At 49.8% G+C, this 16,583-nt stretch overlaps 1 protein-coding gene across 1 annotated transcript in view; it reads right to left on the reverse strand.

Annotated features, from left to right (window-relative positions):
- The window catches only part of LOC135506973 (protein WWC2-like), a 54,152-nt gene that overhangs the window by 13,464 nt on the left and 24,105 nt on the right, over positions 1 to 16,583 (reverse strand). The window contains 14 exon segments of the mRNA XM_064926414.1: positions 3,887 to 3,973; positions 4,077 to 4,160; positions 6,903 to 7,014; positions 7,933 to 8,139; positions 8,142 to 8,611; positions 9,082 to 9,171; positions 10,535 to 10,777; positions 12,526 to 12,599; positions 13,341 to 13,469; positions 13,737 to 13,866; positions 14,889 to 14,968; positions 15,691 to 15,767; positions 15,871 to 15,958; positions 16,148 to 16,263. Coding sequence (XP_064782486.1) covers positions 3,887 to 3,973; positions 4,077 to 4,160; positions 6,903 to 7,014; positions 7,933 to 8,139; positions 8,142 to 8,611; positions 9,082 to 9,171; positions 10,535 to 10,777; positions 12,526 to 12,599; positions 13,341 to 13,469; positions 13,737 to 13,866; positions 14,889 to 14,968; positions 15,691 to 15,767; positions 15,871 to 15,958; positions 16,148 to 16,263 — 1,987 coding nt within the window.

A 16,583-nucleotide genomic window follows, 5' to 3' on the forward strand; every position in this document is an offset into this window, starting at 1 on the left:
AGGTTCCCTCGGAGAGTTCATCAATGAGCTTGATGCCTTGATAAGCTCCTTTCCTGAGGACGGCTCACCTCTCACAGTCCTGGGCAACTTTAACCTCCCCACGTCTACCTTTGACTCATTCCTCTCTGCCTCCTTCTTTCCACTCCTCTCCTCTTTTGACCTCACCCTCTCACCGTCCCCCCTGACTCACAAGGCAGGCAATACGCTCGACCTCATCTTTACTAGATGCTGTTCTTCCACTAACCTCATTGCAACTCCCCTCCAAGTCTCCGACCACTACCTTGTATCCTTTTCCCTCTCGCTCTCATCCAACACTTCCAACACTGCCCCTACTCGGATGGTATCGCGCCGTCCCAACCTTCGCTCTCTCTCCCCCGCTACTCTCTCCTCTTCCATCCTATCATCTCTTCCCTCTGCTCATACCGTCTCCAACCTATCTCCCGATTCTGCCTCCTCAACCCTCCTCTCTTCCCTTTCTGCATCCTTTGACTCTCTATGTCCCCTATCCTCCAGGCCGGCTCGGTCCTCCCCTCCCGCTCCGTGGCTCGACGACTCATTGCGAGCTCACAGAACAGAGCTCCGGGCAGCCGAGCGGAAATGGAGGAAAACTCGCCTCCCTGCGGACCTGGCATCCTTTCACTCCCTCCTCTCTACATTTTCCTCCTTTGTCTCTGCTGCTAAAGCCACTTTCTACCACTCTAAATTCCAAGCATCTGCCTCTAACCCTAGGAAGCTCTTTGCCACCTTCTCCTCCCCCTCCCCCTCCTCCCTCTCTGCAGATGACTTCGTCAACCATTTTGAAAAGAAGGTCGACGACATCCGATCCTCGTTTGCTAAGTCAAACGGCACCGCTGGTTCTGCTCACACTGCCCTACCCTGTGCTCTGACCTCTTTTTCCCCTCTCTCTCCAGATGAAATCTCGCTTCTTGTGACGGCCGGCCGCCCAACAACCTGCCCGCTTGACCCTATCCCCTCCTCTCTTCTCCAGACCATTTCCGGAGACCTTCTCCCTTACCTCACCTCGCTCATCAACTCATCCCTGACCGCTGGCTACGTCCTTTCCGTCTTCAAGAGAGCGAGAGTTGCACCCCTTCTGAAAAAACCTACACTCGATCCCTCCGATGTCAACAACTACAGACCAGTATCCCTTCTTTCTTTTCTCTCCAAAACTCTTGAACGTGCCGTCCTTGGCCAGCTCTCCCGCTATCTCTCTCAGAATGACCTTCTTGATCCAAATCAGTCAGGTTTCAAGACTAGTCATTCAACTGAGACTGCTCTTCTCTGTATCACGGAGGCGCTCCGCACTGCTAAAGCTAACTCTCTCTCCTCTGCTCTCATCCTTCTAGACCTATCGGCTGCCTTCGATACTGTGAACCATCAGATCCTCCTCTCCACCCTCTCCGAGTTGGGCATCTCCGGTGCGGCCCACGCTTGGATTGCGTCCTACCTGACAGGTCGCTCCTACCAGGTGGCGTGGCGAGAATCTGTCTCCTCGCCACGCGCTCTCACCACTGGTGTCCCCCAGGGCTCTGTTCTAGGCCCTCTCCTATTCTCGCTATACACCAAGTCACTTGGCTCTGTCATAACCTCACATGGTCTCTCCTATCATTGCTATGCAGACGACACACAATTAATCTTCTCCTTTCCCCCTTCTGATGACCAGGTGGCGAATCGCATCTCTGCATGTCTGGCAGACATATCAGTGTGGATGACGGATCACCACCTCAAGCTGAACCTCGGCAAGACGGAGGTGCTCTTCCTCCCGGGGAAGGACTGCCCGTTCCATGATCTCGCCATCACGGTCGACAACTCCATTGTGTCCTCCTCCCAGAGCGCTAAGAACCTTGGCGTGATCATGGACAACACCCTGTCGTTCTCAACCAACATCATGGCGGTGGCCCGTTCCTGTAGGTTCATGCTCTACAACATCCGCAGAGTACGACCCTGCCTCACACAGGAAGCGGCGCAGGTCCTAATCCAGGCACTTGTCATCTCCCGTCTGGATTACTGCAACTCGCTGTTGGCTGGGCTCCCTGCCTGTGCCATTAAACCCCTACAACTCATCCAGAACGCCGCAGCCCGTCTGGTGTTCAACCTTCCCAAGTTCTCTCACGTCACCCCACTCCTCCGCTCTCTCCACTGGCTTCCAGTTGAAGCTCGCATCCGCTACAAGACCATGGTGCTTGCCTACGGAGCTGTGAGGGGAACGGCACCGTACCTCCAGGCTCTGATCAGGCTCTGATCAGGCCCTACACCCAAACAAGGGCACTGCGTTCATCCACCTCTGGCCTGCTCGCCTCCCTACCACTGAGGAAGTACAGTTCCCGCTCAGCCCAGTCAAAACTGTTCGCTGCTCTGGCCCCCCAATGGTGGAACAAACTCCCTCACGACGCCAGGACAGCGGAGTCAATCACAACCTTCCGGAGACACCTGATCCCCACCTCTTCAAGGAATACCTAGGATAGGATAAGGATAAGTAATCCTTCTCACCCCCCCTTAAATGATTTAGATGCACTATTGTAAAGTGGCTGTTCCACTGGATGTCAGAAGGTGAATTCACCAATTTGTAAGTCGCTCTGGATAAGAGCGTCTGCTAAATGACTTAAATGTAAATGTGTGTGTGTGTGTGTGTGTGTGTGTGTGTGTGTGTGTGTGTGTGTGTGTGAGAGAGCGTTTGTGTTTCACAGAGAGGTGTGTGAGAGAGAGAGTTTGTGTTTCACAGAAAGGTGTGTGTGTGTGTGAGAGAGAGTTTGTGTTTCACAGAAGTGTGTGTGAGAAAGAGAGTTTGTGTTTCACAGAGAGGTGTGTGTGTGTGAGAGAGCGTTTGTGTTTCTCAGAGGTGTGTGTGTGTGTGTGAGAGAGAGCGTTTGTGTTTCTCAGAGGTGTGTGTGTGTGAGAGAGAGCGTTTGTGTTTCTCAGAGGTGTGTGTGTGTGTGTATGTGTGTGTGTGTGTGAGAGAGCGTTTGTGTTTCTCAGAGGTGTGTGTGTGTGTGTGTGTGAGAGAGCGTTTGTGTTTCTCAGAGAGGTGTGTGTGTGTGTGATAGAGAGCGTTTGTGTTTCACACAGAGGTGTGTGTGAGGCTGTCCCTCCTATCCTCGTCTCAGTCAGTCTCATACTTCTCTGAGAGCGAGAGAGACAGAGTGTGTGTGTGTGTGTGTGTTTGTGAGAGGACATCACATCAGTCATGTTGTGTTGTCTTCTCTTGTTTATGTTATTTATTTTTTATCTCAGGCCCCCGTCCCCGCAGGAGGCCTTTTGCCTTTTGGTAGGCCGTCATTGTAAATAAGAATTTGTTCTTAACTGACTTGCCTAGTTAAATAAAGTTGAAATAAAATAAATAAAGCCAGCTCAGTATTGAGCTCTCTAGATTCAACATTGACACACGTACCCAGAGCAGCTCTAACGCCTCCAGGTGCCAAGTCAACTCAACACTGACAGGCTGAGCACAGCGGCACTCTCAAAGTCCGCGTGGTCTGTAACACGCTGCGATGCTGTCTGTGTCAACTCAACACTGACAGGCTGAGCACAGCGGCACTCTCAAAGTCCGCGTGGTCTGTAACACGCTGCGATGCTGTCTGTGTCAACTCAACACTGACAGGCTGAGCACAGCGGCACTCTCAAAGTCCGCGTGGTCTGTAACACGCTGCGATGCTGTCTGTGTCAACTCAACACTGACAGGCTGAGCACAGCGGCACTCTCAAAGTCCGCGTGGTCTGTAACACGCTGCGATGCTGTCTGTGTCAACTCAACACTGACAGGCTGAGCACAGCGGCACTCTCAAAGTCCGCGTGGTCTGTAACACGCTGCGATGCTGTCTGTGTCAACTCAACACTGACAGAGTCTAGTTAGTACACACACATGTACGAATGAATGGGTGAATACTCACACTCTGGTAGTGGAGGGGACTGACAGGGCAGCAGGGTTTTGCAGCTGCATGATCACCATGACAAAACTGGAGTTGGCAGCATCATATCTGTAAACAACAACACTATCTTTCATTTGTCCGACAGCAGGGTAGGATGGAGTTCTAGACATTGCGTAGCTTAATGTATGTGTGTGTGTGTTTGTATTCTTACTTCAGGCCTATCTGGACCTGGGCAGACTCAGGAAGGACAGGCTCATCCTCCAGATACACCACTGGTTCATCAGACTCCATTGACCTACTGACATACACAGCAGTTTTTTCATTATTACCAAAAAAATAACGTCTGGAATATAAAACAGAGAACGGAGGTGGAGCAGAGGAGAGGAGAGAGACAGGAGGGAGCAGAGGAGAGAGACAGGAGGGAGCAGAGGAGAGGAAGTACACAGGAGAGACAGGAGGGAGCAGAGGAGAGAGACAAGAGGGAGCAAAGGAGAGGAAGGACACAGGAGAGACAGGAGGGAGCAGATGAGAGAGACAGGAGGGAGCAGAGGAGAGAGACAGGAGGGAGCAGAGGAGAGAGACAGGAGGGAGCAGAGGAGAGAGACAGGAGGGAGCAGAGGAGAGAGACAAGAGGCAGCAAAGGAGAGGAAGGACACAGGAAGGACACAGGAGAGACAGGAGGGAGCAGAGGAGAGAGACAAGAGGCAGCAAAGGAGAGGAAGGACATAGGAAGGACAGGAGGGAGCAGAGGAGAGAGACAGGAGGGAGCAGAGGAGAGAGACAAGAGGAAGCAAGAGGAAGCAGAGGAGAGGAAGCACACAGGAAGGACACAGGAGAGAGACAGGAAAGAAACAGGAGAGAGCAGAGGAGAGACACAAGAAGGAGCAGAGGAGAGAGACAAGAGGGAGCAAAGGAGAGGAGAGAGACAGGGGGGAGCAGAGGAGAGGAAGGACACAGGAGAGACAGGAGGGAGCAGAGGAGGGAGACAGGAGGGAGCAGAGGAGACAGACAGGAGGGAGCAGAGGAGAGAAACAGGAAGGAGCAGAGGAGAGAGACAAGAGGAAGCAAGAGGAAGCAGAGGAGAGGAAGCACACAGGAAGGACACAGGAGAGAGACAGGAAAGAAACAGGAGAGAGCAGAGGAGAGACACAAGAGGGAGCAGAGGAGAGAGACAAGAGGGAGCAAAGGAGAGGAGAGAGACAGGGGGGAGCAGAGGAGAGGAAGGACACAGGAGAGACAGAAGGGAGCAGAGGAGACCGACAGCAGGGAGCAGAGGAGAGGAGCGGGACAAGAGGGAGCAGAAGAGAGGAAGGACACAGGAAGGACACAGGAGAGAGACAGGAGGGAGCAGAGGAGAGAGACAAGAGGGAGCAAAGGAGAGGAAGAAGACAGGAAGGACACAGGAGAGACAGGAGGGAGCAGAGGAGGGAGACAGGAGGGAGCAGAGGAGAGAGACAGGAAGGAGCAGAGGAGAGAGACAGGAGGGAGCAGAGGAGAGGAAGGACACAGGAAGGACAGGAGGGAGCGGAGGAGAGAGACCAGAGGGAGCAAAGTAGAGGAAGGAGACAGGAAGGACACAGGAGAGACAGGAGGGAGCAGAGGAGAGAGACAGGAGAAACAGGAAGGCGCAGAGGAGAGAAACAGGAAGGAGCAGAGGAGAGAGACAAGAGGAAGCAGAGGAGAGGAAGCACATTGGAGAGACAGGAGGGAGCAGAGAGGAGCAGAGGAGAGAGACAGGAGAGAAACAGGAGAGAGCAGAGGAGAGACACAAGAGGGAGCAGAGGAGGGAGCAGAGGAGAGGAGAGAGACAAGGGGGAGCAGAGGAGAGGAGGGAGCAGAGGAGACAGGGGGGAGCAGAGAAGAGAAGAGGAGACAGGAGAGAGACAGGAGGGAGCAGAGGAGAGGAGAGAGACAGGAGGGAGCAGAGGAGAGAGACAGGAGGGAGCAGAGGAGAGGAGAGAGACAGGAGGGAGCAGAGGAGAGGAGAGAGACAGGAGGGAGCAGAGGAGAGGAGAGAGACAAGAGGGAGCAGAGGAGAGAGCGAGAGAGAGAGTGGAAAAGGTGTCCTTGGCTCATCGTCTAATTAAATCAAATCAAGGGGAGAGCAAGGGAGGACAGGAGGAGAAGAGGGTATGAAAAAAAAGAGCAAGCAGAGACAGAGAGCAAGTGACAGAGAGGAAGAGAGAAAAGGGGAGCGAGGGAAGGAGGGAAAAAGCTAGCTGAGAGAGACAGTCCACACCACACTGGTTGAAGGGATCAGCATCAAAGCACCCCTTTAGGGGGCAAGAGATGAAAGAGTTTGACCATAGGGGCATTTTTAGTGTGGAAAAACAGACATCAATGAGGCCATTCTAATCACGAACAGCCAAACTGGGCAACAGAGCCCATGCACTCTAATTAGGGAGACAACTGGGCAACAGAGCCCATGTACTCTAATTAGGGAGACACAACTGGGCAACAGAACTCTGTGTCTGCATCTCAAACATCTTTCTCGTTTGACAAACAGACAGGGTTCCTTACATTCAGTCATTAAAGATCAGACTTAGCTTTCTCTCCAACTGTGTGATACAAAAGAGACAAAGCGAATTGTGTGTGTGTGTGTGTGTGTGTGTGTGTGTGTGTGTGTGTGTGTGTGTGTGTGTGTGTGTGTGTGTGTGTGTGTGTGTGTGTGTGTGTGTGTGTGTGTGTGTGTGTGTGGTGAGTTGAGGAGCCTTCAGATTGGTGTTTTAATTGAGGTCTTGTGATTTTCTTATCACATCTTGCACCAAACATCGCAGGCATTCAGTTAAATGGAGAAAGAGGAGAGGAATAGGAGGTTAAAAGATCCATCATGACCCTTAGAGTGGACCAACACTATTGGGAACAGCAGTACCTCAAGATAAAGGAGAGAGGGAGGAGAGGTGGGGAAGAGGTTGAGGACGAGGGGGGCAGAGGTTGAAAATGAAAGGCAGGCGAAGGGAGAGATGGAGAGTGCTGAAGAGAGAGCGAGTGCGATCGATGGAAATAATGAAAAGAGCTGGAAGTGAGTGTGACCCACCGTTTGACATTAGAGGCCTCGTACACCCCACTGTCCCCGGCCACGGACTCGTCTGACACGGCTGCTGACACACAGGTGGGCCTGTCCTCCCCCGGCCTCTGGAGGTCCACGTCTGACAACAACACAGACGAAGACATGGAGAAAGACACCAGAGTTGATATGCGCGGGTGGCTGCAGCTCTGCTTGCAAAGTCCTCGAGAAAAGCGTTGACAATGAGCATCGGTTCATTCATTCAATTTTTTTTAAAGGAAAAAAAGGAAGTGTTTTCGTATATCTAAGCCATAGAGGTGATGGGAGCCTATAAACTCAGCATTTCAGCGTTCAGCGTTTCCTAACTCCACTCCTCCAGTCCCTCCACCAGTACACCGTTTAGCTGTAATTCTGGACAAGCCCACCTGATTCAACTTGTCAACTAATCATCAAGCCCCTGAGTTGAATGCAGAGTATTTGTAAGGGGATACAAATCAAATGTGTGGTGTTCGGGGAACCGGAGGACTGGCGATGGGAATGTGTGCTGTTTCAGTGCAGCTCCATTTTGAGCTGCTAGGTGGCAGCGTTGCGCCATGCAGCGCAAGGCATTTCTAATCAGTGGTAAATTCCAATGGAGGGAGGAAGAAAGAAAGGAAGAATTTCCCGTATGAATAAAGCCAGTCTTCGCTCTCTGGAAACACGGAAAGTGGCCACCTCAGAAATCTCTAAACTGTTGGATATGATGTAGGTGTGTGATGTCAAATGTTTACTTGACAGTGTTGTATTAGCAAATGACTCAAGAACATTCTAATGTAGTACAGGTTGTTAATTTTAATAACTTGTTTTTCTATATATATATATAATGGGTTGTCCAAGGTTGTGGATTGGGTGGGTCCACCAGGGGTATGTTTGGAATTGTAAAAAAAGTTAAAAAATAAACAAAAAGGGTGGGGAAAGTTTATTAGTTTATTTGTATGATTGTATTGCCCTTGTGACCCAATAAAAAAACATTGTTCACAAAAAAAAGAAAGGAAGAATTTGAACAGAGCAAACGTCTCACCTGTAATACTCTCTCTGAGGGTAGCCAGTGCCCCTCTCCCTTCCCTCCCCCCCTCCCCTCCTCTGTCCCTCTCCCCCGTCTCCGGCTCAAACATCCCCATCCCCTGGCCGTCGTAGAATCCCAGGCTGAGACCGCCAAAGTCCGACACCACCAGACCGACGTCGCCGTCCCCAAAGTCCTGTGGGCCCGCCGACGGGAACGCACCGACCCCTCCAGCACCAGCGGCGAACCCGGCGGCGAGAGAGAAGACAACGACGACCTCGAGGAAAGCGACGTCACCGACTTGGACGGCTCGGCCGGCTTCGAGGACACCGCAACCAGCGGCGCTAATGGGACCAGGTCGGTGGTACCGGTTCCGACGGCGTGTGTGTGAAGCGACGTGTTGTGTGGGTGTGGGTTCTCCACCTCGTGTTCGTGGATGGTGGTGATAGTTCCTGGGGGGTCTCCCCGCCTGTAGGTTATCCCAGAGGGGGTCAAGGGCTCCTGGAGGAGCAGGTCCAGTTTACACTGGTAGTCCAGGTCCAGGGGAGAGGGGGGTTCTGCGGGGGTGTAGTAGAGGTCTCCGGAGGAGAGGGAGTTGAGGGAGCCGCGGGAGGAGGATGTGTTGAGGGAGCCACGGCTGGAGGCCAGAGAACCCAGGCTGCTGCCTGATGAGACGGACAGGGTACTGGCCGACAAACTGTAAAGGAGAGAGAGAGAACACACATGAAACACACAGCCACACGGACCATGAACAAGCACCTCAAAAAGCAACATTTTATTTACTGTAGCTGTATGTATGTTTATTGGAGGAACACTTCGGCTGAGTTTAGACAGGAAGCCCAATTCTGATATTTTTCCCCACTAAATGGTCTTTGGACCAATCACATCAGATCTTTTGAAATCAGATCTTTTTCAGAACTGATATAATTTGTCAAAACCCAATTAGTGAAAAAAAGATCAGAATATGGCTGCCTTAGTAACTGCAGCCTTAGAGCAAGAGTGTATTTGAGTATGGGGATACAAGTGTGAAACGGCACACACACACACACACACACACACACACACACACACACACACACACACACACACACACACACACACACACACACACACACACACACACACACACACACACACACACACACACACACACACACACACACACACCTCTTGAGCTGAGAGTGGAGCAGTGTGGTCAGTCTGGTTGATTCCTCCAGTCTCTGCACCAGGACTCGTCTCCTCTCCTGCACCTTCAACCTAGAGAGACAAATCATTACTGGGGTGGCAGGGTAGCCTAGTGGTTAGAGCGGTGGACTAGTAACCGGAAGGTTGCAAGTTCAAACCCCCGAGCTGAAAAGGTACAAATCTGTCATTCTGCACCTGAACAGGTAGTTAACCCACTGTTCCTCGGCCGTCATTGAAAATAGGAATTTGTTCTTAATAACTGACTTGCCTAGTTAAATAAAGGTAAAATAATTAAATTACTGGTTTAACGTGTCTGGTACATATCTGTGTCTGGTACATATCTGTGTCTGGTACAGAATCCGTGTCTGGGACAGAACACATATCCGTGTCTGGGACAGAACACATATCCGTGTCTGGGACAGAACACATATCCGTGTCTGGGACAAAACACATATCCGTGTCTGGAACAGAACACATATCCGTGTCTGGGACAAAACACATATCCGTGTCTGGGACAGAACACATATCCGTGTCTGGGACAGAACACATATCCGTGTCTGGGACAAAACACATATCCGTGTCTGGAACAGAACACATATCCGTGTCTGGGACAGAACACATATCCATGTCTGGGACAGAACACATATCTATGTCTGGGACAGACACATATCCCTGTCTGGGACAGAACACATATCTATGTCTGGAACAGAACACATCTCGGTCTCCTTTGGGAAAGTGGTCTTCTGACCTCAATGAGACTTCTTGGTCTAATAAATACTAAATAGACAACATGCCCCCTTCCCTCTGGTAGGAATCTCCTCTATTCTGCTAACTAAGCTTCAAGAACACTAACCTTAATTACTGTCTTCATTTATCGCGCAATTACACAGAGCCTAATTAGCTCAAGACACAATTATAGGCTTCTTCAAATGTAGTCAGTGTGTGTGTGTGTGTGACAATATGTAATTACAATTACAACCCATACACGCGCCATGTTTCCAATTACGGCAGTCGCTCTGCCTTCTAATGTGACGCGATGTTGCAGCGGCACAGTCTGCTTCCAAAACAAGACAATTACCACACAGTGTGTGTGTGTTCAGTGTGTGGGTGAGTAACAATTGGTATGCTAATGAACGGTAATTAAAGGCACCTTACACTGTTTACCCACAATGTTTACGTCGTTCATTAGAAAAACAAAAGGCCGTAACCGCGTGGGCGGGCAAATCAATTAGTTTGTTATCTGATGGATGTCAATGAGGAACACATGGGGCACTCACACATAAACACTACATACACACGGCCTCATGTATCGCCTACGTCCGGGGGACTTTTTAGACTTCCCTCTGTCTAAACTTCTGGAACTGCACGGCTACGACTAGCTGCGAGGCAACCACCAGGTTTTTAAAGGGAAGGTGCCGGGGATTGTGGGTCTCACCTCTGGGCCAGGGCGTGGCTGGGGGTGTTCCTGACGGCCTGTAGGTCCTGCTCCAGCTGCAGCCTCTGGGCCTCCAGACGTTGGAGGTCCTGCGGGGTGCGTCGCCGTGGCGATACGAACTGCAGCTCCTTGAGGAGCTCCTCCTTCTCCGAGACCAGGAGGAGACGTTCCCGCTCCACGTCCACCGCCCCCGGCCACGCCTCGCTCTCCAGCTTGGCCAGCTCCACCTGCACGTTGGCCATACTGTGGGAGGAAGGAGAGAAACAGAGGGTAGGGATGCTATATACACCAAAAGTATGTGGACACGCCTTCAAATTAGTGCATTCGGCTATTTCAGCCACTCCCGGTGCTGACAGGTGTATAAAATCGAGCACACAGCCATGCGATCTCCATAGACAACTTGACTGGCCTGCACAGAGCCCTGACCTCAACCCCATCGAACACCTTTGGGATGAATAGGATCGTCGACTGCGAGCCAGGCCTAATCGCCCAACATCAGTGCCCGACCTCACTAATGCTCTTGTGGCTGAATGGAAGCAAATCCCCACAGCAATGTTCCAACATCTAGTGGAAAGCCTTCCCAGAAGAGTGGAGGCCGTTATAGCAGCAACGGGGGGGGGGGGGGGGGACCAACTCCATATTAATGCCCATGATTTTTTGACGAGCATGTGTCCACATACTTTTGGCCATGTAGTCTATTTTAACCCTTATATAAATACACATGGGCTCATAAGGGAATACAGTGAAAATGCTTGTCTTGAACTCCTTTCTTCTGGCACACACTCTCAGGGGTCTAAAGCCAGCAGCAAGCCCAAATCTACGAAAGGAGGAGGGGTGACAGGGGAGTTGTCACGCTGCCACACTCTACCGCCGGCTCTCTGTAGAAACACCTGTTCTATACCGGCGGATTAGAAAACGTTTCAAAGCCCAAATGTCGGGGATTACCGTCCATAAGGGGAGGGGTTTACCTGCCTTTTATTCACTGAGCCTAAAACTGCCCACGGTGGTCCCAGATCACATCGCTAATGTGTGAAACTGACAGCCGTCCAGGTCACCGCCTGTGACTGATAATGCATAACCATTTAATGGCTGGACATGGACCCTTAATTGCTCTGATCTGAAGTCAGATCGGATGGGACTTAAGGCCCATGATGAAGTGATCTGAGACCCATGTTAAAGTGATCTCAGGCCCATGTTAAAGCGATCTAAGGCCCATATGTTAAAGCGATCTAAGGCCCATGTTAAAGTCATCTAAAGCCCATGTTAAAGTCATCTAAGGCCCATGTTAAAGTGATCTAAGGCCCATGCTAAAGCGATCTAAGGCCCATGCTAAAGTGATCTCAGGCCCATGCTAAAGTAATCTAAGGCCCATGTTAAAGTGATCTAAGGCCCATGCTAAAGTGATCTCAGGCCCATGCTAAAGTAATCTAAGGCCCATGCTAACGTGATCTAAGGCCCATGTTATCGTGATCTACGGCCCATGTTAAAGTGATCTCAGGCCCATGCTAAAGTGATCTCAGGCCCATGCTAAAGTGATCTCAGGCCCATGCTAAAGTAATCTAAGGCCCATGCTAACGTGATCTAAGGCCCATGCTAACGTGATCTAAGGCCCATGTTATCGTGATCTAAGGCCCATGTTAAAAGTGATCTAAGGCCCATGCTAAAGCGATCTAAGGCCCATGCTAAAGTGATCTAAGGCCCACGTTAAAAGTGATCTAAGGCCCACGTTAAAAGTGATCTAAGGCCCATGCTAAAGCGATCTAAGGCCCATGCTAAAGTGATCTAAGGCCCACGTTAAAAGTGATCTAAGGCCCACGTTAAAAGTGATCTAAGGCCCATGTTAAAGTGCTTTCAGGATTTCGGTCAAGTGCGCCCTCTATCCATCTCTATTGAGTTGAGTTTACTGTTGCAGTTCTGTGGTCAGGTGATATGCATATTCACATAAGGAATGTCTGCAGTAAAATAAACAGAGAGATGGAGAGAGAGATTACCTTCTTTTGGCCTCTTCATATTGGAGACTAAGTCTAACCTTCTCAGCCAAGGATGATCTGCTCCTCAAACCAGCCTGAGAAATGGAGGGAGAACGAGCGAGAGAGAGAGACAGAGAGAACAAAAACATCACATGTACCTGCTTGAAGTTCAAGTGACTGGGTTTAATATCATTAGAGAGACCTCCACCTCTCCATCCCTCATTCTGCCCTCCCTCCATTTAGCATTCCATCGGTGAATGTCTCGCTCTGTGTGTGTGTGTGTGTGTAGGGAGGGAGAAAAGACCCAGTGTAGTAAGCAGCTTTGCCTCTCTACCTCTAACCCTGAGCCCAGTCTGCCCGGCCGGGCCCCTAGCAGCTATCATCTGCTCCGAGGAACCAGAGGAATCCAGTGTGTGTGTGTGTGTGTGTGTGTGTGTGTGTGTGTGTGTGTGTGTGTGTGTGTGTGTGTGTGTGTGTGTGTGTACAGAGGAATCCAGTCCCACTAGGGAAGGCCCACAGAAGGGGGGCGGAGACATTCCTCTCAGAAACACACAGGCATTTTATTAAGACAAAGAAGGGACATGGGAGAGAAGGGGGGAGAGAGCGAGGAGAGAGAGAGAGAGAGAGAGAGAGAGAGAGAGGAGAGAAAGCGAGAAAGAGAGAGAGAGGAGAGAAAGCGAGAGAGAGGGAGAGAGGAGAGAAAGCAAGAGAGAGAGAGGGGAGGGAGGGAAGGCACAAATTGTTGAGTGAGAGTGGGAGCAAGATAGAGTGTTGGAGAGAATAAGGGGAGAGAAAGTGAGAGTGAAAGAGAGGAGAGAATGAGAGGTGGTGCTCACCTCTCCAGAGACGTCTGTCTGGGAGCCGGCTTCTAGCGTCTGTCTGGAGCCCACTGGGTTCCGGAGGTCTGGTTCCGAACGGCCCATGTTATGTTCCGTGTGGAACCTCTCCTTTAGCTTAGCCAGAGACTATGGGAGAGAGGAGAACATGGGGTGGGTCTAGACTCTAGGGGTGGGGTGGGTCTAGAGGGAAATTCAGGGTTGAAATGCACACCACACCAAAACGGAAAAACGAAAATTAGCATTTCTAAATCGGATAAGTTCAGCCTGTCCCTTCCTGTTTCAGTCTGTTTCCTTCTGTTGGGTTCCTAATGAACATGACCTTGCCAGGAGCTCTCAAAAAGCAGATATAGGAACCCACACACAGACCAAAATATTTCCCACACACACACGTACCTGCATGAGGTCCTGTTTCTCCTTCTCTCCAGAGCTGATGGCCCTGCGGAGAGACTTGAGCTCCGTCACGATGGCCTTGGCCTCCTTCAGACGGTATCCACTCTGCTCGCCACACAGCTTTTGGTCGATCCTGCAGAAGAAAGCGCACACACACATTTATTTTTTTAAGAGAGAAGAACACACTGAGTCCAAAGAAAGACAAGTTTTGTTCACAAATATCAGAATCTCCAATGATCTGGATTCTGGATAGATCAATTTGAATGTGAACACATCGATGTCTATATGGGTGTTAAAGTTCAGATATATACGTATGTCTACACGCATTTTCACTTACACACGAGCTAGCTCTTTGTTGAGCGATGTGTGTTGAGTGTTTGTCTAATAGCGTAGTATGAGAAAATGACATAACAAGCAGCCTTAGTTAAGCTGCCATGCATGATTTCTGACCTTCCTAACGTGCAGTTTGTGTGTGTGTGTGTGTGTGTGTGTGTTCCTGCCCCCTTTTCACTCTTTTCCTTTATTGTCTGTGCCTCCTGAGCGGATGGAGTGTGTGTGGAGGGTGAACGACAATGCTTCATTGTTTCAGTTATTGTAATAAAAAGTGGCTGCTTTGGACAGGGCTTAATCCAGAGCGTGCCATGTGAGCAACATAACCCCTACTTCTCCCAATCCCTCATTCTCCTTCTTCCTCTTTCATTCTGTCTCTCCTTCTATCAACCCTCCTTCCCCCCTTCATTCTCTCCCTCTCTCTCCCCCCTCTCTCTTTACCTCCTATCTCATGGTCATTATCTCTCTCCCTACAAACATGAATTCCCATTAGTAGACTGTAGAGGTTCCTACAGATGTCGGATCTTAATTTGAGCCAGTTTGCTACAGCAGGAAAATAACCCTATAGCAACAGGAATAGTGAATTATTATGTGGAATATGATTCATGGCAATTTTTGTAGTTTAGTGCTCCTGCACCAGAGTAATGTAATCAACCTGTTCTACGATCACCCCCAGGCACTACCAAGTCCAACAGACACATAACACTAAAGTTGTAAAATCACAACATTCACAGAGCAACAGACAATACACAGCTCTATGTGTGCGTGTGTTTAATAGGCAGTTGTGTGACAGACAGGTGTAATCAATGTGAAAAGGGGACTTACTGCTGCAAGGTTTCAAAGCCTTGTTCTTTGTAGATGAGCTCCTGTTTCATCTGGGAGAGCTCTCTCTTCAGCTTATTCACCTACAGTAGCGGAAAAATACAAATGTTAAAACCAGAGTACAGACACACATTAACAGAGACACAGAGGAATGCACTTTCATTGAGAAGAGAGGTGTGTTTTGTTCTTGTTTATTCTTGTTTATTTCACTTGCTTTGGCAATGTAAACATACGTTTCCCATGCCAATAAAGCCCCTTTGAATTGAGAGAAAGAAAGCGAGAAAGAGAGAGAGAGTACGAGAAAGAGGTAGAAAAAGAACGAAGATTGAGAACGACATAAACGCAGACAGTCAAGAAGACACTCGTTGCCCTCCCGAGTAGCGCAGCGATCTAAGGCACTGCATCACTACAGACCCGGGTTCGATCCCAGGCTGTGTCATATGATTGGGAGTCCAATAGGGCGACGCACAATTGGCCCAGTGTCGTCCGGGTTAGAGAAGGGTTTGGCCGGGGGGGGCTTTACTTGGCTCATCTCGCTCTAGCAACTCCTTGTGGCGGGCCGGGCGCCTGCAGGCTGACTTCAGTTGAACGGTGTTTCCTCCGACACATTGGTGGAGCTAGCTTCCTGGTTAAGAAGCAAGGTTTGGTGGGTAATGTTTTGGGGGACGCATGACTCAACCTTCACCTCCGAAATTGTGGAGAAAAAGGGGGTAAAATACAACAAAACAAAAAATAAATAAGAAGACACTAGTTAGGAAGAGGTGTGAGTGCAAGCAAGAGAGAGAAAGAGAGACATGCATCTTACCCTGACTTTGGTGGTGGAGATCTCAGCCTTGAGGATGTCAGGGTCATACTTAGTGCTGGACGAAGACCCCGAGAACACTGGAGGAGAGAGAGCCGCCTGGACCGTTAGTGTGTGAAGGACAGACGCACTTGTGTGTGACAATGGGTTTAGAACTAGGTTCGGGTCAGGTTCACTACTCACGGCTGGTGCGTGAGCTGGACTTGTCCTTGTATGCGTCGTTGAGGCGTGTGTACTGATCCAGGGCCAAGGCCAGCCGCTGCTCTTTGACCTGGTATCGAAGATCACAACGGAAATAAGTCTTGTTCGTTCATTCATTCATGAGGTCCTTTGTTCATCCATTCACTCATCATAGTTGTTAATTCATTCATCCATCCTTCCACCCACCCATTCAGTCATTATTTTATTTACCCATCAATCCGTCCATATATCCATCCATGCATTCACTCATCCATTTCACCTGGTACAACTCTTTCTGGGTGACCAGGGCATCCTGGGCTACTGTCAGGTACTCCTTCAACATCCTCTCCTGCTCCTTCCTCCACTCCGCCCGGGGGTCCTCTAGCTGTGTACTCTCTAGAGAGAGGAGAATGTCATCAATGAGATCTACTCCCATAAACAAATGATGATGATGATAATACTTTATTTGTAGCCTCTTTTTGTGTCATACAGCTACAGCATGCCAGAACACTGATTCAGATATACAGGTAACTGCCAAAGTAATGAAACACTTGAATAAATGAGGGATACAAAGTATATTGAAAGCATGTAGTTCCACACAGGCGTAGTTCCTGAGTTAATCAAGCAATGAATATCCCATCATGCGTAGGCTCATGTATAAAAATGCTGTGAAGGCTATTATTTTGACCATTATTTTGGCTACCATGGCTATGCCA

Source organism: Oncorhynchus masou, chromosome 20 (genome assembly GCF_036934945.1).
Source record: "Oncorhynchus masou masou isolate Uvic2021 chromosome 20, UVic_Omas_1.1, whole genome shotgun sequence".
Classification (NCBI taxonomy): domain Eukaryota; kingdom Metazoa; phylum Chordata; class Actinopteri; order Salmoniformes; family Salmonidae; genus Oncorhynchus; species Oncorhynchus masou.